Source organism: Bombus pascuorum, chromosome 10 (assembly GCF_905332965.1).
Source record: "Bombus pascuorum chromosome 10, iyBomPasc1.1, whole genome shotgun sequence".
In the NCBI taxonomy this organism is placed as follows: Eukaryota; Metazoa; Arthropoda; class Insecta; order Hymenoptera; family Apidae; genus Bombus; species Bombus pascuorum.
This window is the reverse complement of record NC_083497.1, coordinates 13,537,126-13,556,790: the sequence shown is the minus strand read 5'-3', so window position 1 is coordinate 13,556,790 and position 19,665 is coordinate 13,537,126. Positions and strand designations below refer to the sequence as shown.

The following is a 19,665-nucleotide window of genomic DNA, read 5'->3' as shown; positions in this document are numbered from 1 at the left end:
CCCAAAGGTGAATTGCTAATTTTAATCAAACTTATGTATAACGTACTTCGTGAAAAGATACCTGACGCGTACCTTTTTATTCATTTTAAAGGGGCAAAGCAGCCTCTAAACTATTAGATTTAGAAAAATGGCTTAAATGTAAAAATTGCCCGTTCTTAAACGAAGAATTTAGCTACGTAAACAAAATTTTAAAAAATCATTTGTTTAGAGAATATCATAAGAATTGGCGTATTATTGTTGTGTTAATTTCCAATCGGGATCTTCTACGTATGTAATTATCATATACTATATTTCATTACATTTTTATCGAGTAGTGCTCAATGTACATAAATCTTTCTAATTATGGAAACGTTTGAAGTTCAGTAATCATGCCATTCGTCGCGAAATTGAATCATCATCGGTCAAGTTCGATAATGTTCATTACAGAACGCAGAATGCTATGACTCGTAAAATTACCATGAAGAGATACTGCATTGAAGCCATGCCTTGCGTTACTTTCGATACATAAGCGATATCCGAACATTTACTTACTTTTGACAGAATTCAATTTAATTGTTTAGCATTACCATTGTGGATTATAAATTATAAATGTGGAAGAATATTATCATAAGCTCCGACATAAAACAAGTATAAAACTCATGTTTCTAGTTTAAATATTTGTAAATGTATATAACATAAATATATATAGTAAATATATTAAAGGCAGGAAATATTTTATTCAAAATGCGTACATCTACTATTATCAATTGGTACAGAAAACGTCAGACATCGTATCTCGTAATTACGTATAGTAAGAGTAGTTCTCTTCTTTCTTCTTTCTTGCCCTCCTTTTTTGCCTCTGCAAAAGAGACGTCATAAGAGAGCGATCATTCAACTTCACTGAACAAGTTGTTTTCCGCTTAAATCAGGTCAAATGCGTAATTGTAGTAGACTTTGATAAATAAATACTGATTCTTATTTCGTCATACATCAATTTCTTCAAAATACTATCATATTTATAGTTTCTAGTATGCACATAAATATATGTATATATATATATATATACGTATACTAAAAATTGTAAACGCACAAAAATATTTACACAGAACATATCGGGCATAGTCCCTATGTTGCGGAAATCTTTAGGGAGGAAGATGTAGATTAGCTTCCACTGCGTAAAATTTCCACGACAGCCTATTTTATTGGAAGAAAACTTCGGGGAATTTCAGTAAAATACGTGGGGATGCTATCACAGAACAATGTTTTCGCACAAACCGAATATCATGTTGCGTATGTACCGTTCATACGTGTACGATTATTCATGGAAAAATTAAAATGATTAATGAGTTAACACTCTTAAAAACGTTAAATTCCATTACGTTTGCATGGCAGAGGACGAAAATAATTCTAACTTCATAAGCACATTATGATGCGTCTACGAACTATCGATCTAATTTATTTATATTCAAAAATTACCTTTTCTCAGTTCCTTGCCATGTCACAATTACAAAATTTACTTTACAACACAAGCGTAGAAAAATTTGTTATTCGGTGTTAATACGATTAAAATTAGTGTCTTTAAAAGTATCTTTCACTTTGAAATTATGTTTTTAGTTTCGTTAACTTCAAATATATGCCCCCCTTCGGCGTCAGTAGAAACGACGTCTTGATAAACTCGTATGGAATCATAGTTTTCTCACAAACGTCCACTTTATAATTACGAAGAATCGTGATTAGACCCACTTTGGTTTGAAAAATAGCGAAACGTGAACCTAAGAATAAAAACGATGCAAATTAATAAATTGGTAATTTAAACAGAAACAAACAAGTTCAACAGAAATGCTCGTATAATTGAACGTACCGATGCAATTTCTTGGTCCATCGCCGAATGGTAAATAGGTCATCGGATGACGAGCCTCAATGGCGTCTTCGTTGAAATTCTCTGGATTGAACACTTCCGGATTTGGATAAATGTCAGCATCGTGATGCAACGCGTACATTGGAATCCATATTATTGAATCCTTCGGTATACTGACTTTTGTGTCCTTGAAAGTATAGGCGGAAGTAGATTTTCTTGGCAATAGAGATCCTGGTGGATACTTCCTTAATGTTTCTATGAAGATAAATTAAGAAAGATGTTTTATTATATTTTTTTGTAAAGCTTTTATTAACCTTCTATTCGAAGTAAAGCTAATACATACCTTTAAACACTTTCTCCAAGTATTCCATGTTTTTAACGTGTTCGTATTGCAACTCTCCGTTGTGTTTCGCGAGGTGTTCCCTGATCTCTTGACGTAATTTGTCTTGAATTTCTTGATTTAGAGCGAGTTCGTAAAGAGCGTTGCTCATTGCCGACGACGAAGTTTCAAAGCCGGCAGCAAAGAAAACGAAAGCTTGCGCAGTTAATAAACTATCCGTTAATTCTGCAAAATATAGTTCACTTGTGTTAATTAAATTATTATGTTGCACTAAGAAATGAGTCGTATTATTTTCGTTCTTATTATTCGCCAATACGATATAACGTGATTATAATACGATATTAAAATTAAATTGTTACTATAAACTTACTAATGTCGCCCAATTTCTCTGGATGTTCTTTCAATTCCATAAGCATATGTATAAAGTCAGGCCTGTATATGTTATGCCCTTTCCTGTACTTCATAGTGTCTGTCACGAGCTTGGTAAAGAACGGAGCAAGTTTTCTGTCGGGCACGATGTAACCCAACAAATCGTACAGTTTCGGCATGTACAGTTTAATTTTTAACCGTATTGCATTCTCCAAGTTCGTGGCGAAGATTTGTCTGCCGATTTTACGAAACTTGCTGTCTTCGTCCGATAACGAGCTCATCTCGATTCCAAAGGCGCAGGAACCAATCACGTCGGTCGTGAATTTCGCAGTTACCTCGCGAAAATCTATGGGCTCTTCCTTCTCGGTCAGTTTATCCAAGTATTTTTCGAAATGCTCTGCACATTCGAGAATGAGACCAAACATGTCTTTCAGTTTGCCGGATGTGAACATTGGAGTGAGCTTCGATCTTAACGGACGCCATCTTTTTAGTTCCAAATTGAAGAGATTCATTGACAATGGTTCTGTCTGTGAATAGTTCGCGATATCAGTTTAAAAACCAATAAAATATTTCCTTTCGAGCGAACAGCACAAATGTATCGTTATCGCCGGAGAATAGAAGATTAGAAATTCCTTCGTTAAGTAATAAATTATCTGGAACATCTATTTATGTCTCGCTTTACGATTAAGATATGTGTTTACATTGAGATTGCACTATTAATAGATCATAAGTACGAATAAGAAATGTAGATATATAACACAGAGTGGGTATTAATAGTTTATCGCTCATTTTTTCACTTACAAATGCAATGTAACATACCCTTTCATGAACGGCAAATCCTCGATCGGTGAATGTCGAGAAATCTCTAATTATGACATCTTTTATCAGTTCCGGATCTTTTAGAACAAGAACCGGTGATCTTCTCATGAACAACCCAACCATCGGCTCGTTTTTGTATGCTTTATAAAGGTCCTGTAGGTAAGTTACCATTGATATTCTTGCAAACATCAGCTCCATGGTGTTTCCAAATAAGAATATAGGTTTTGGTCCTGGAACTCCACGACTCTTCCAAAAATCGAAAGTTGACGTGGAATAATAATAGAAAGCCAGAAGTAATGCGGCTAACCCGCACAAAATTTCAAAGTCACTCATAATTTCTCTTCTGAAAACGAATTTATAATGTTGTGCTATAAAAATTCTGTAAGACATTTTTTTCGCCGTAGAATAAAAGAAGAGGTGTTAAATTATATTGTTAAAGCGGTGCTGATCGAATGCTGGACCCTTGACGATATTTTGACCTAATTCGAAGGTGTATTTATGGTGTTGGTAGATACACGTGAATACGGTGATATTTTTGATAATCTTTATTCTGAATAAACGCATGTACAAGTCTGCTTAGCTTCTCCGCGCGTTTAGAGGCATGTCCTTGTTGAGCAACGTACATCGAATTATGAATAAAATTTATTGTCTTATTTGTGTTGTTAATATAACACATACATAATATATGAACAGTATCTGACTTATTTGCTAATGCTAAGTTGCAGCGTTATTGAATATATTCGATGATTACATAAAAAACGTCTTTATTCTTTGAAACTTTGAAACTATAAATTCTTGTATACATCTGTTATCATTACATGAATATTGTATGAAAATGTTATATTTGTGTATTTTAAAACGTTGTTGTATTAAGAACTATTTAAATACGAAGTGAATCAGCCAATATTTTTATCATCCAGATTATCAGACACGTAAAGCTATCTGCTGTATTACTCGCAATATCTTTTCCCACGCGATATCACTATAATTGAAATAATATTCGTTGCGCGTAAAAACTGAGAAATATATGCATGTCAACGCTATTTGTTTTATTAGTAACAAACTGTGCTATTCAAAATTAGTAAAATTATGTACATGTACTTATGTAGTAGATTTCTGTTATTAGATTAGTGTTATATGTATATAATTATTATTGTTGTGTATGTGTTGTATAATTTTTGACGTCTCATGTTTCCGAAACGAATGTGTATAATTATTATTCTTGTGTGTGTGTTGCATAATTTTTGACGTTTTATGTATGCATCGAATAATAAAATTAACATTTAGCACTTGAATGAAACTACTTGAAATATTATCCTGAATTATGTATATACATGCACAATATAAAGCAATAGAATTAAAAAGTAAATTTATTCAGCTAAAAGTAGGTTAATAACGTAGTTAAAAGCGTTATATAAGCTTCGATATAGTACTTACAAAGCAACTGATATCGCTTCTCACTATTTTTCCAGATGCACATAAGTACGTATGTATATAGATGTCTTATTAATGCCAGACGATATATTCCTGAGTCGTAGAAAATGATGCTTTCCTTAACTTGATGTAGAATAGACTAATGCTAATCTACTGACGCTTTCGATCTTTAAACGAATGCTATGATTATTATCGGAGACATACTCATGATGACTTGCAGATAGCGAGTGTTGCGTTCGGTGATTCTACACAAATCAGGTTCCACGCTACAGGCAAGATAACAACCGGATGTTACACACTTTTACTGCGTACGTCACCGAACTTCATTGACTTTCCATCCTTTGATTGGTCAAAATCTCTCTACTAGTCGCCTAGTCGCTAAATCGCTGAACCCATCTCTCGGTTCACATCTTACTTACTGACTTTCCATCCTTTGATCAGTTAACATCTCTCTACTAGTCGCCTAGTCGCTAAATCGCTGAACCCATCTCTCGGTTCAAATCTTACTTACTGACTTTCCATCCTTTGATCAGTCAACATCTTTCTACTAGTCGCCTAGTCGCTAAATCGCTGAACCCATCTCTCGGTTCAAATCTTACTTACTGACTTTCCATCCTTTGATCAGTCAACATCTCTCTACTAGTCGCCTAGTCGCTAAATCGCTGAACCCATCTCTCGGTTCAAATCTTACTTACTGATTTTCCATCCTTTGATCAGTCAACATCTCTCTACTAGTCGCCTAGTCGCTAAATCGCTGAACCCATCTCTCGGTTCAAATCTTACTTACTGACTTTCCATCCTTTGATCAGTCAACATCTCTCTACTAGTCGCCTAGTCGCTAAATCGCTGAACCCATCTCTCGGTTCAAATCTTACTTACTGATTTTCCATCCTTTGATCAGTCAACATCTCTCTACTAGTCGCCTAGTCGCTAAATCACTGAACCCATCTCTCGGTTCAGATCCTACTTACGATTTATACCTTTGGCGACACCGTAACTCACTATTTATAATGACTCCTATTATGACTAACATCGTGATCTTGCAAATAACTATACGAGACGAGCACTTGTAACCTTATTGTAAGCGACATTACAATTCGACATTGTAACTTACCACGCGAGTCTCTCCGAACATTTATATTGTCCATGTTAAAGTTATTGGATGTATGTGAATACAAAGGAACGTGTGGATAAATTCTAAGGCAGAAAATATATATATATTTTTTTTGAATATTAAAGTTTAAGTACAAAGTTTGGAATACAATATGAGCTGGTCCAGATCCGCGCGCTAGCAGTGTTACCCTATGACTGAAAAACCCTGAAGCCAACGTTGCATGTGTACCACTTATGGTTTGCCTTCGATGCAGTCTTTTGTCTATGCGCTGTCGATGGCTTCGGTCGCGTCCTTTCCAAGAAGAATTTTACTAAAAGAGTTAGGAGAGAAACCGATGTAACTAATTGGTCAAAATTAAAGACTCCATAAAGGATTCAACTAGTGCAAGTTTCTACGTCAGTTCAAGTAGTAGAGATGTACCGATTAAGGTTTTTGGTTAGCCGTCTAATCGGTTAATCGGTCTCGATTAGTCGTCTGTGCCGACCACTTTCAAATACCACAAATGTATCAAATTTTTGTCATATTTATTTTATTAATGTCTTGTTTCTGTGTTTTAAAACTCTTTTTAGTATAATATAATAACATAAAACAATATATTATAATATTTAATATTTTAGTATAATAATATAAGTATAAGAATAATTATTTGTTTTATGCCTTAGCTATTTTCAAATACACTCCTCCTTTCAGCGCCAATATAACGGTACGATTGTCATTTTCAAAGGGAATTTTGGTTTTCTCGCAGACATCGACTCTGTGGTTACGCAGAATCGTTGCAAGTCCAACCTTGCTTTGATATTGCGCGAAACGGGCACCTGAAATTAATTTTTAAAAATTACATCGATTCAATGTCGTATAATTAATCGTATAATTGTCATAGTATTAAATAATGCCACTATATAAGAATAAGGGAACACCTGCAAATAATTATAAAAAATTATATATTTATTTGGCTTAAAGGAAACTCTTGGGGATAACTTTGGGGAGGAAACTCTTCGCAGAAAATTTTGAACAAATTCCAACTCGTAAAGATTTTATATATTGAAGATAGAAGAGACGCTTTCTAAATGGGAGAAGATGATAGAAGAAAGGGAAAAGATGTTGACGATTTATCTTTTCTACAATGTCATGCTGATTGAAACCAACGATCCAAGCACGTGCCAACGATTTGATATTTTATTATTTTATTATTTTATCAGCATACCAATGCAGTTTCTTGGTCCATCGCCAAAAGACAGATAACTCATAGGATGCCTAGCGGCGACAGCATCTTCGTTAAATCTTTCAGGATCGAATTTCTCAGGATCCGGATATACATTTGGATCATTTTGAATGGCATATATTGATATACATATATTTGTTCCTTTTGGTATGGAAATTTTCGTGCCTTTAAACGTATAATTTTCCATCACTTGCCTATTTAAAATAGGTAATGGCGGGTACTTTCTTAGTGTTTCTGCGGAGGAAAGGCATAGAAAATATTACCATTCGTATTAATAAAATTATCTTTGAATATTTCAATAATTTTGCGAGTTTACTCTCTACTACGCACCTTTAAGCACTTTATCCAAGTATTTCATTCTACTGATATCTGCGTATGTCAAAACTCCATTATTTTTGTCGTATACGTCTCTAATTTCTTCTCTTAGTTTATCTTGTATTTCGGGATTTTGTGCTAACTCGTAAAGAGCATGTGACATCGTTGAGGAAGATGTTTCGAATCCACCGATGAAGAAAGTGAAAGTTTGCGAAGCAAGCAACGCGTCTGTGAGTTCTGCAAAATATAACAAGATTTGTTACTATGCATTATTATGATATTGCAATATCTGCTATTACAAAAGATCTAATTTTATTCGAAGCATAATCTTAAACTGTATTCTCATCCTCACCAATATTGTTAACTCTATCGGGGTGTTTCTTCAGTTCCATCAGCAAGTGCACAAAATCTGGTCTGATTATGTTATTATTCATCCTGTACTTCGTCGTATCGATAAATAAATTTAGAAAAAAATCGTTAACTTCTTTTGGTTGGAGGTAAGAACCAATTACTTTATACAAGGATGGTGTAAATTCTCTACAAAAATCACGAATTATCTGTTTCGTGTTAATTGCGAAAATTTGTTTGCTCATTCGAAGAAATTCGGAGTTCTCATTGTCGAGAGCATTCATGTCTAGTCCAAAAGCACAGCTACCGATCGAATCGATCCCGAATTTTGCAGTCAACTCACGGCACTCCACTGGTTCGTCCTCCTCTGCTAATTTTTCCAAGTGTTTCTCCAACTTTCCCGCGCATTCTACTATAAGTGGGAACATTTCTTTGAGCTTGCCGGATGTGAATACCGGCGAGAGTTTAGCTCTCAACGGCCGCCATCTTTCAGCTTCTAACATGACGAGATTTTGATGTATTGGTTCTATCTACGCAAGAAATTGCAATAATAATTAGTTACTTGAAAAGTGTATGTAACGCAGGAACAATGAAGTTGCTAATTACTTTTTCATCAAATATTTTAAATCCTCGCTCAGCGAATAAAGAGAAGTCCCTGATGAGAATATCTTTAATTATATCTAAGTTATTGGGAATCAGAAGTGGTGATGTTCCCATGTATATCCCAAAAGCTGGTTCATTCTTATATTGGTCGTACAACCTCTTCGTCCAATCGGCTATCGACTCTCTTTTAAGAAGGACGGTCAGAAAGTTGCCAATGAAGATTATCGGTTTTGGTCCAGGTATATTGCGACTTTTCCAAAAGTTGTAGCATGAGGAGTAATGGTAATAGATCGCAAGAAGTAGTACGGAAATGCCACACAGTAGTTGAAAATAGTCCATGTCGAACAAGATTTCTTTAATTTCAACGAATAAGTATCAGTGTTTGTAGGGTAATTTTTAAATATAGAGTGTGCAATTAAAAACGTGTTCTTAACTATTAATGATCGAACATTTTGTACCTATATGATATTATAGGATAAAAAAATAAATAAATCGTTAACGGACAGGCTGAATACGGCTAACAAATTTTGATTGGTTTTTAAAAACTTACCTGTTTTAATGGTGTAACATGTTGTCTCTATACTGTCTCTGTATATTCTACAATTGTGATAAATGAACCGCAACCGCGTGGAGTTCATATAATAATATTATCAATAGGAAAATTAAAGACATGTGCTTACGATTAGTGACGACACGACGCGTCACGATGGCAACAATTGTTTCGAAGTAGATAATGATGATCGCGCTCAGACGATCATTGGTACTAGCGATGAATCATGGAACGTACTTACTTGATGTTGTTTTTGCTGTTTATACTCTATAAAACTTTTAATGAAATAAAAATATTTATAGCATAGATTTTTAAAAATTTGTCAAATGTATAGCATAACTTTAGAATATTCGTGACATTTAGTCGAGTTTCGGACAAGTAATTTGCTATTAAATTAAGAGCACTGTCCGCACGTTTTAAAATTAGTTGTACAAATTAGAAAATTGCACATACAGTGAGACTCCGTTTATATAAACCCCATTGAGGAACGATTTGGTTCATACGACTAAGTCGTTTATATAATAAAAGTCCATTTATATATTTCTCTCTATCGTTAACAATTTTTGGTTCAGTTAATAATTATAATTGATTACATTGATATTATATTAATAATTACATTGATATATATATAATTGAATTTACGCGCAGCGATAGTTCGGATAATAGGAGCTTACCTAAAGTTGATTTAATCAGACACTATTAAAATGGTGTACGTAAACAAAGGTATCGCAAAAATATAAATTAGCAAACTCTGTCTGGTGTCAACAGTCAAGTGACTATAGTGACTTGCACCAAACTGATATTGTTATGGCAGATATCTTGCAGTAGATAAACGGCGAAAATAAAAGTTCAGGAACACCGATGCCGACTGATAAAGATTTAATGATAATCTATAAGTAGCTAATGTCTGAAACAACAAATTAATCATTTTGTGTCTTTTTGCATTATATTCAGTTATAAATAACACGTAAATCAAATTTTGTCATAAAACTACGCTCCAATAAATTCTAACTTATTGTTTAATAATAATTGTCATCACTGATAGAATAATTTACGTAAAGTATAAAATAAAGTAAACGATGCTTGTGTGATTATATACAGATATTTTCTGATAATTATTCTCGTTTCCTGATAATTCAGCGCGACAGATAATACCTTTGCGTGTAATAAGCAAAATTATTACTACGTTCATTTGAAACAAAATAACTATCGCATAAGTCCGTGTATCATTTGATGATAAAAGCAAAGAAGATGATGTTAACCTACAGAACATAACCTATAATATGTGTTATGTAACATTTCAACTTTTCGACGTATTGTTGCTGCTACGCAATTGCACAATCTGTATTTATAATCAACTACACGCTATATAGCCAACGTATCGCAGTAATGCGACCGTAAGATATTGTCCACTTACTTGTCGAGATGTGTAATTATATGAAGATGAAAGCTTTCTGCGAGAAAGAAACTGTTTGGATTGTATCTACGGTCAATGCCAAACTATACTGACTGAAGCAGTGTCTGCCAGAAATAATATGAATGTAAGTTTGCTTCTACCCACTTTGACTTTGACTTGAAACATTGACTTTGTAATTGAGCAGAATCGTTGCAACACCGACCTTGCTTTGATATTGGGCGAATCGGGCACCTGAAATCAATTTTTAAAAATTACATCGATCCAATGTCGTATAATTAATCGTATAATTGTCATAGTATTAAATAATGCCACTATATAAGAATAAGGGAACAAGATACTATATTGCGAGTATATTTTATTTATTTTATTTAAATACCAATGCAGTTTCGCGGGCCATCGCCAAAGGATAGATAGCTCATAGGATGTCTGGCAGCAACAGCATCCTCGTTAAATCTTTCCGGATCAAATTTCTCAGGATCTGAATAAATATTTGGATCGTGTTGTATACCATATATTGGTATCCATACTATTGTTCCTTTTGGTATGGTGAGTTTTGTGCCTTTAAACGTATAATTCTCCATTGCTTGCCTGTTTAATATCGTCAGTATTGGATACTTCCTTAGTGTCTCTATGAAGTAACAAAGAATATTTCTTCCGTAAAAATAAAGCACAGGTTTTATTCACGAGAATCGGATCTATTCTCTCATTTATAAGCGAATGATCTTTTTACTATCTCATGAATAATCAAGTATTTCTTTCTTTTTGTTATAAATTGTTATTACAGATTTCATTAGGTAGACGTACTTTAATATTTGTTGGTACACACCTTTAAACACTTTGTCCAAATATTTCATTCCTTTGATACCTTCGTACGTCAGAGTTCCACCATCTTTGTTGTACGCATCTCTAATTTCTTGCCGTAATTTATCTTGCATTTCCTGATTTTGTGCTAATTCATAGAGAGTATGCGATATCGTCGACGAAGACGTTTCAAATCCAGCAACGAAAAAGACAAACGCTTGCGCGGCAATTAAGGAGTCGGTTAGTTCTGCAAGACACACAATTTTTTGTTATAAATCTGTTACTGATATATGTATTTTTCGCCATTTCATCTCAGATATACTTTCAAACTCCCTACTCACCAACATTTTCCATCTTTTCTGGATGTTCTTTCAGTTGCATCAGCAGGTTAATAAAATCTGGTCTTGTTATATTGTTCGTCTTCCTATATTCTATTGTGTCACGAACCAGATTTATGAAAAAGTTGTTCACCTCCGTCAACCGTAAAAAGTAACCAACTGTTTTAAGCAGAAATGGTACAAATCGTCTGAAAGATTCTCGAACAGTCTGTTTTAAACTGGGAGCGAAAATTCGTTTGCCCATTCTTCGGAATTCGCTGTTCTCATCTTCAAGAGCATTCGCGCTGATGCCGAATGCACAGCTTCCGATCACGTCGGTCGTGAATTTTGCAGCCAAATCACGACACTCTACTGGCACATCCTTTTCTACTACCTTATCTAAATATTTTTCTAAATTTCCCGCGCACTCTACTATAAGTGGGAACATCTCTTTCAGCTTTCCGGAGGTGAATATTGGTGATAACTTCGTTCTCAGTGGTCTCCACCTCTTGGCTTCCAAAAGGAAGAGATGCTGCGACAATGGCTCTATCTACGCAAGAAATTATATATCGATAAATTTACAAACACTTTGATTTCGGCAAGTCTTGCGAATAATAATTTCCGAAAAATGTTTGTACGATTATTTTATTATTTCCAAAACATCTCGTTTATCTTTGAACTCAACACGCTTTTTACATCAAATCAACTCAATAAATCTATTTTCAATAATATTGTTGCGCAGAGCAATGAAAAAAGAAAATACCTTTTCAAATATTTTGAACCCTCTGTCCACGAATAAAGAGAAGTCTCTGATGAGAACATCCTTGATCAAGTCTAGGTCGTTAATAACAAGAACCGGTGTTGTTCCTTCGTATATGCCAAAGGCCGGTTCATTTTTGTACTCGTTGTACATATTTTTCACAATTGTGGCTACGGCCTGTCTTTTAAGGATAATATCCGTAAAATTGCCAACAAACATTGACGGTTTTGGCCCAGGTACGCCACGATTCTTCCAGGTGTCATAAACCGAGGTATAGTAATAATAGATCGCGAGAACTATCGCAGCAATGCCGAAGAAAAGTTGAAAGTAGTCCATGTTGTAAGGTACTAAATTTGAATAATTAAAAATCACAATCAATGACTGCTGTCGTTTCTCTGTTTTACTTATTTTTAAATGGTTTTACGTTTGGTTTCAAAATTATCAATCTTCAGTTTACTATGACGGATTGATGTTTCAGAAATATTTTCCTCGAATAATCATATTCTATACGATCGTATTAATAACAAATAACTGGAATTATTAGAGAGTCTTTCGAACGTATTTTTATGTAATTCTTCTCTGTCAAACAGATGCAAGTATTTGCATATTTTTGAACGATAGTCTATGGATACGCGAGGAAAATATACTTCCGATGTAATAGCGTTAGTCAAGTAATAATTTCCCGCGATGCACCTAGATTACGTAATATACTTCGTGTTGTTTTTATCATCTACGTGCACTGTGACGAATTGCCAATGTAGTGTAAAAAACGAAGTTACTCTTATCACGTTACCAATATCAAAAAGTTTCTACAAAATCAATAAGTTTTGGTTGATCTATAAGGACATTTAAATTTTACTTTTGAATTGTAAATGAGCACTTAAGGTAATTAGTTTGTTGAATAATAAATACGCGACATTTAAATCTACATATTAAACTTCAAGTTGTTGTCATACTTACATGGTTGTTCTTTAAATAAAGCTTCTACTACGAAGGAAGAAACGTATCTGTCCGTATCACAATGTCAAATGACATTAACGATGATGTGTCAATTTGAATCAGCTGAGCGATAGCTACTGTCGGTATTTTGTAGCTCGGTGCCATGCAACACACACTATTTGTACGAAGGCAGCGATCAAAAGGCAGACTGACGGAAACTACTTCTCACGAAAAATTTCAACTTTGTTTCACCGCAGTGAATATTCTCCTTTGATTATCTATAAAATACGTGTGTATATATGGCAATTATTAGTTTGGATGTTATGTTATTTTATCAGTTTTCTTGGAAGGAGTTTGATAAGAAACAGTGGCACAGCACTAGTCCATTTCCTTATATAACATTTATTTGATTTATAGAAACATGACCCCTATGATCATTAAATATATTTATAAAACCTGAAAGATATGAAATATCACAGATGACAAAACCAGTTTACAGATATAATAAAAATAATGTAGGGAAGCTGTGTGTGTGTGTGTATATATATATATATATATATAAACAGTATTTTTCGAGAGTCATTATAATAAATCGCAGCGAAATCCTTGACAAAGATTTCCTCGTATCGTTTACGTAAACCACTCATCATTATGTACCGTCGCCGTGTGGCTTGCAAATATAATTACGAATTTACTGATACATATTGAATCAATATATAAATCACCAACAGTTTTGATTCAATCTTTTGCTAACTCATCCTGACAATGTAACGTGTCATGCAGATAAAACACAATGTTTATCTTACTTATGAATTCATTTATATAAATGAATATATTTACTTATGAATTAAGTATGAGTAGTAAAATGTTAAGTGAATGAAAACTATTAAATTACTGTAAATAGAACAGTCTGCTTTTGCCACTGATCTAATGATAGGAACTATTTCGCTCTAAGAAAACTGTTCAAGGGTTTTGACGTGTTAATAGCACGGAAAATGTTTAACTCGACCAGTCACAGAAGACGAGGACGAGAAGAGTGAATAATAAATTACCATTGGTAGTAACCAATAATAAACATTTTGATTAATGCGAACTTGTAATTGATACTGTAATTTTATTATCAATTTTAAGAGTCAGCGTCATCGAACATTTTAATTAACGCGAACTTGTAATTGATACTGTAATTTTATTATCAATTTTAAGAGTCAGCATAAATCATCGAATTAAAATTAGCTAGATATGTACTTCATTGCGTATAACAATATAATTCTTTAGTATATTAATTTTCCGCTTTCATTATTTTCAAATGCACACCTCCCTTTAACGTCAACATAAATGAACGGGGATCACTTTCGTAGGGAATCCTAGTTTCCTTACAAACGTCGACCTTATGATTGCGAATGATCGCTATAATGCCAACCTTGCTTTCATACTGTGCAAAACGAGATCCTGAAAGTAACGATTAAGAAGCTACGTCATTCATGCTTTTTTTTTTTTTAGAGGTAAAAGATACTTTACTAATACTGCGTAGGTTTTCTTTTCTTTTGCTTATTTTTATTAACTTACCAATGCAATTTCTTGGACCATCGCCAAAAGGCAAATAAGCCATAGGGTGTCTAGCAGCAACAGCATCGTCGTTGAATCTTTCAGGATCGAATTTCTCAGGTTCCGGGTAGATATCTGCATCTCTTTGGATTCCATAAACTGGCACCCATATTTTCGTGCCTTTTTCTATACTGACCTTGGTGCCTTTGAACGTGTAATTTTCCGATGCCTCTCTCAGTATAAACGGTACTATCGGGTACATTCTCAGCACCTCTACATAGAGAAGAGCAAATAATTTATATGAATCATTGTTTCGAATGTTCGACCAACTGCTTGAATAATTTTCTTCAGAAATCAAAATTTCGTTTTAACATTGTAACGCACCTTTGAAAAACTTGTCTAGGTATTTCATCTCTTTAACTGCTTCGTACGTTAAAACTCCTTGATGTTTGTCGTAAACCTCTCTGATTTCCTTACGTAATTTGTCCTGTATATGTTGATTTAGCGCTAGTTCGTAAAGAGCGTGAGATATCGTCGTTGAGGAAGTCTCGAACCCAGCCGCGAAAAAGACAAAGGCTTGCGAGGTGAGCAATGAATCTGTTAGTTCTGTAAAGGACAATATCACCGACCATTTTATAATAATCTCATGCGATTAGAGTTATCAACTAAAATTGAAAAATTTCTTCTAAGTGTAAGTTTTTCGGTAATGGAGTTCAAATTTCGAAGCAAAAATTCATGGCTCTCTTTTCACTCTTCTGCACATTCTGCACATTAAAATTTATCAGAAATGGACAAATATTTGTAATACATCTAAAGAAAGTCACATAGAGTTGATTTTAAGCTGTATACCTAAATTTTCTAATTTCTCTGGATGGTCTTGAAGTTCCATCAGCGTGTTGACGAAATCTGGTCTGACTATCTTATTCTCTTTTCTGTATTTTATCGTGTCCTTGACCACGTCTATTAAGAATTGGTCGACTCCTGGAACTTGCAGTAGATGGCCAAATATTTCGTAGATGTTTGGCAGGAATTGCCGACAGATATCTCTGATTTGCGTTCGCGTGGTCTGTGCGAACAATTTTTTGCCTACTTTGCGAAATTCGCTGTCCTCATCCGAGAGAGCGTTCATGTTGATTCCAAAAGCGCAACTACCAATTACGTCGGTTGTGAATTTCGCAGCCAAATCGCGGCACTCCACTGGTTTACCCGTTTGCACCAAGCTGTCTATGTATTTCTCCAGATTCTTCGAGCATTCTATTACGAGAGGGAACATTTCTCTCAGTTTGCCTGACGTGAATACAGGGGAGAGTTTTGCTCTCAATGGTCGCCATCTTTCCGCCTCCAGGGCGAACAGATGTTCTCCCAGTGGTTCTGCCTAAATAAAATCTTTTTCTGAATTTTTGTTTCCTTCAAGAAGCGAATATTAATATATTTCTTTTATGCGTCAAGTGGCGTAAAAGTTTCGGCCAATTAACGAAAATAACGATCTTCGAATATGAATATGATACATACAAATAAAAATTCGTAAATTAATTATAATTTTCAAGTACCTTTGAAAATAGGCGGAAACCTCGGTTAACGAATAGAGGAAAGTCCTTGATGAGAACGTCTTTGACTAATTCCAGATCTTTAATAATGAGGATAGGCGTCGTTCCTTCGAATATTCCAAACATTGGCTCTTTCTTATATTCCTCGTACATATCTTTCAGCTTATCGCTTAGCGATTGTTTTCTAAGTAAAACATCTTTCAAATTGCCAATCAAGATAATAGGTTGCGGTCCGGGTATGCCACGAATCTTCCAGTAGTCAAAGGTTGAGGTATAATAATAGTAGATCGCTAAAAGCACCATGCCAATGGCACAGACAAGTTGGAAATAATCCATGTTATATCAGGCTTTCTGTAAAAATCAAATTTCACTGATCAGAATTTACTGGTCGCAGTAACTTTTGTTTCTTATAAAGTGGATGTTTAAAGCCATACGATAATCGTAGGAAAACAAGCTAGCAATTAATAACTAGCAGATTGATATCTGCGACATGTCGATGTGTATAATCCTCGATCGGAGTCTAACGATTAATTTTCTTTTATCGCAAGCGTTAATCAAATAAATTTGAGCTTTTTATCGATTATTCTTTTTTATTCTATATCGAAGAACAATTAGATATCCACTCAAAAAGATCTTACAAACTGAAATTTAATCCCAATTTTCTTTGTCAATATTTCTTCCTTTGTAATAAAGGTTTGCGCTGTTTAACAAGATTATAGCCCCTTATCTTCTCGAGTTGTTATCAATTTGTTTGTCAAGTTACTCGAATATGTAGCTGAATAATTTCTGTGACGACACTGTCATGTTCCTTCCGTCGTTCGTACTGATGCTTACTTTTGTCGTCGCCCTAAAACAATCTCTATTCACTTTTCTTGTTACAGTCGTCATCCAATTTAAGTAGCTATACATTCAACTAATACGATCGTTTCTTCTCCAGATGTGTCTCCACATTTGTTTTCTCGGTCATTCTAAGGTCGACATACATTATCGAGAGATTGTTTTAATCAATTTATAGATATCATTTATCTAATGCGAACCTCTTTATTGAGATGACTGAAAATGTCCTTGTAAATTCCGACTTAAATACGAGATGCAAGTATTTCGGGGCATACGCTATAATGTTAATAATAATCAGAGCCACTTTAACGTATTCTTAAATCTCTATATCGATATTGTCATTCATTTGACAGGTACGCATCTTTTAATCGCCGATAAAATGTTAAAACCTAGTGCTCCATATTACGCGAGATAAAAACTTAGTATTGATAAAAATAAATCATTCGTTTTGGTAAAACTTTGATAGCTAGTTCTCAGTAACAAGCAGTGTAACAAGTAGACAGTATTTTACAGCACTCGTCTTCGCTTCCTCGTTTATCTTTATTTTATTCGATATATAAACATGAGCCCACAAGGAAATACGTTTCAGTTTCATCCCTAAGACAGCCAAGATAGAACGAAACGATCGCGAAAAGAAAAATCAAGGTAATCAAATTGTCAAACCGAATGATGAAGCTAATCTCCTATGACTTTGAGCAACCGTGAACTTTAATCTGACGTGATAGCTTTGCTTTATTGAACGTAACGATTCTAACAACTATACAATAAAATCACAACTGTCTATTGACCAAGAAAATAGGCTGCTCTCTGCTTTTGGTTCGCGCCGGATTCCGGTATTTCATTATTTGTATTTGTTCCATTGGTCGAATTCAACAGACGCAAAATATTTCCTCGATGAATAGTTGTTTTGCTCAACCAAGTCCATCAATCGATAAGCTCGTGACTTGCAAAGGCGTAAAACGGTTATCTCGTTATACACAATGTAAATTGATTATTTTGACTGCTACATTGAATACAACACTAATAAAGATGGGCGTTCGTTCCCGAATTTTAAATAAATAAGTACATAGACTGGTGTGCGTATAGTAGAAATGTAGAAATAATTATGCGAATTATTTTGAAGCCCACCGAAACGCGTTGCAACCAAAAGTTATTTCTATTCATTTTGGTAAAATTTTGATATGTAGCTCTCTTAAAAAACGTAACATCTGGATACAAAATGTTTTGCAAGAAACAAATGTTACAACATTACATTTTAAACGGTTTGATAGATTTTTCATGATTACATGAGTATCTTTTAGATGCACTTTAAATGTATTTACAAAGTTCATTTGTAAGCAGATAAGAATGCAGAAATAACAGTACTTGTATAAAGATTCAAAACAATGGTTTACTGATTGTAAACAATTATTGTTTTCCCAGTTATAAGTGCACTACTTTTTCCACAAATGTATTTTTAAAAGGAGTACAAATAATAGTAATTTCACTACATATTGCAATGACATTGTACCGTGGTATAACACAAAAATGTTGAGATTACATTGAAGAGAATGTTTACGTTCTTTCCCTTAAACAATGAGCTCAAACAATTGATACGAGACAATCTTGAATGAATGTGACTGTGAAATTAAATTGTGTAATATTAGAAATAAAAAACAATCGACATGATTATCGTCGTAGAAAGTTTAAATTTACTAATTATATACATTGTAAACGGATATTTTTGATTTTATTACAGCAGACATGAGCCCACAAGGAAATACGTTTCCTTAATAAATAAGTTTATAAAAGCATTTTATAAACTTTAAAAAAAATAGGTTACTTCTTAAAATAATCCATGTAAACGGATTCCATATTATAAACTTTAAAAAAAAATTAGCTTGTTTCTAAAAATGAATAAAATAAAAGGTAAGAATTTTCTCCGAACTTTTCAATGAATTATATAGGATTAATTGGCATGTACGTTGAAAAGTAATTGTTGAATTAGAACAGTTTTTCACGCTTACTCGCAATAAAGTTTCCTTGATACAAAATCTTTACATATTGCTACTACTTACCTAGTAATCGCGATCCTATGAAAGTTTGTTACGGGTGTACGTTTGTTGCGTATCGTGGAAGGATGTTAACTGATACTGCCAGCGACCACTACTTGCGCCTCTTCTTAAATCGTGACGCAATTGAAATAAAATCATACGTGAATGTATAGTAACAGAGATTATACGTACGTCCCTCTATATTTCTCTTGTTTCACATATCACGGTCAACTATTACGCTACTGATATCGAATAAAATTAATCTTTACTATGTAGTTGTACATTACTGCGTATCGTATAACTTACAAATAATTACTGAAATTATTATTATTCTTGTAAAAGCAATTTCAGTTTAACTCGTGCAATTAACTTGCTCTAGAGAGAGAAAGAGAGAGCACGAAAATATGGTAGAAATTAGAAGTCACGAAATCCCATAGTGAACCATTAAATAAAGCTAACTAATTTTCTCTTTCCGTAGACACAGACTGTGAATACAAAATTCATTCGCTAAATTCGGT

The 19,665-nt window shown here is 34.1% G+C and overlaps 4 protein-coding genes and 1 pseudogene across 5 annotated transcripts in view; 1 reads left to right on the top strand and 4 right to left on the bottom strand.

Moving 5' to 3' along the window:
- LOC132911091 (optineurin-like) overlaps positions 1-19,665 on the top strand; it is a 428,401-nt gene that overhangs the window by 258,878 nt on the left and 149,858 nt on the right. The gene's annotated exons all lie outside the window — the stretch shown is intronic.
- On the bottom strand, positions 1,410-10,508 carry LOC132911409 (uncharacterized). Its single transcript, XM_060968026.1, has 12 exons — positions 10,369-10,508; positions 8,405-8,754; positions 7,803-8,328; positions 7,466-7,687; positions 7,118-7,369; positions 6,571-6,728; positions 4,169-4,170; positions 3,366-3,708; positions 2,548-3,073; positions 2,181-2,402; positions 1,841-2,092; positions 1,410-1,751 (listed from the first exon to the last, which is right to left on the bottom strand). Exons 2-12 carry the CDS (start codon positions 8,738-8,740, stop codon positions 1,582-1,584), a joined length of 3,009 nt encoding a protein of 1,002 aa, XP_060824009.1. The 5' UTR covers positions 8,741-8,754; positions 10,369-10,508; the 3' UTR covers positions 1,410-1,581.
- On the bottom strand, positions 10,505-11,475 carry LOC132911408 (probable cytochrome P450 6a23). The gene is made up of 4 exons (XM_060968025.1): positions 11,454-11,475; positions 11,195-11,416; positions 10,745-10,996; positions 10,505-10,599 (listed from the first exon to the last, which is right to left on the bottom strand). Exons 1-4 carry the CDS (start codon positions 11,473-11,475, stop codon positions 10,505-10,507), a joined length of 591 nt encoding a protein of 196 aa, XP_060824008.1.
- LOC132911407 (probable cytochrome P450 6a14) lies at positions 11,507-13,412 on the bottom strand (annotated as a pseudogene).
- LOC132911085 (probable cytochrome P450 6a14) lies at positions 14,352-19,190 on the bottom strand. Of its 2 annotated transcripts, none has more exons than XM_060967478.1 (6): positions 19,172-19,190; positions 16,281-16,628; positions 15,580-16,105; positions 15,115-15,336; positions 14,752-15,003; positions 14,352-14,634 (listed from the first exon to the last, which is right to left on the bottom strand). In XM_060967478.1, the coding sequence occupies exons 2-6, from the start codon at positions 16,611-16,613 to the stop codon at positions 14,465-14,467; spliced, it is 1,503 nt and encodes a 500-aa protein (XP_060823461.1). In that variant the 5' UTR covers positions 16,614-16,628; positions 19,172-19,190; the 3' UTR covers positions 14,352-14,464. The 2 variants fall into 2 exon arrangements, with proteins under 2 accessions (XP_060823461.1, XP_060823459.1); XM_060967476.1 differs by lacking the exon at positions 19,172-19,190 and adding an exon at positions 16,916-17,091.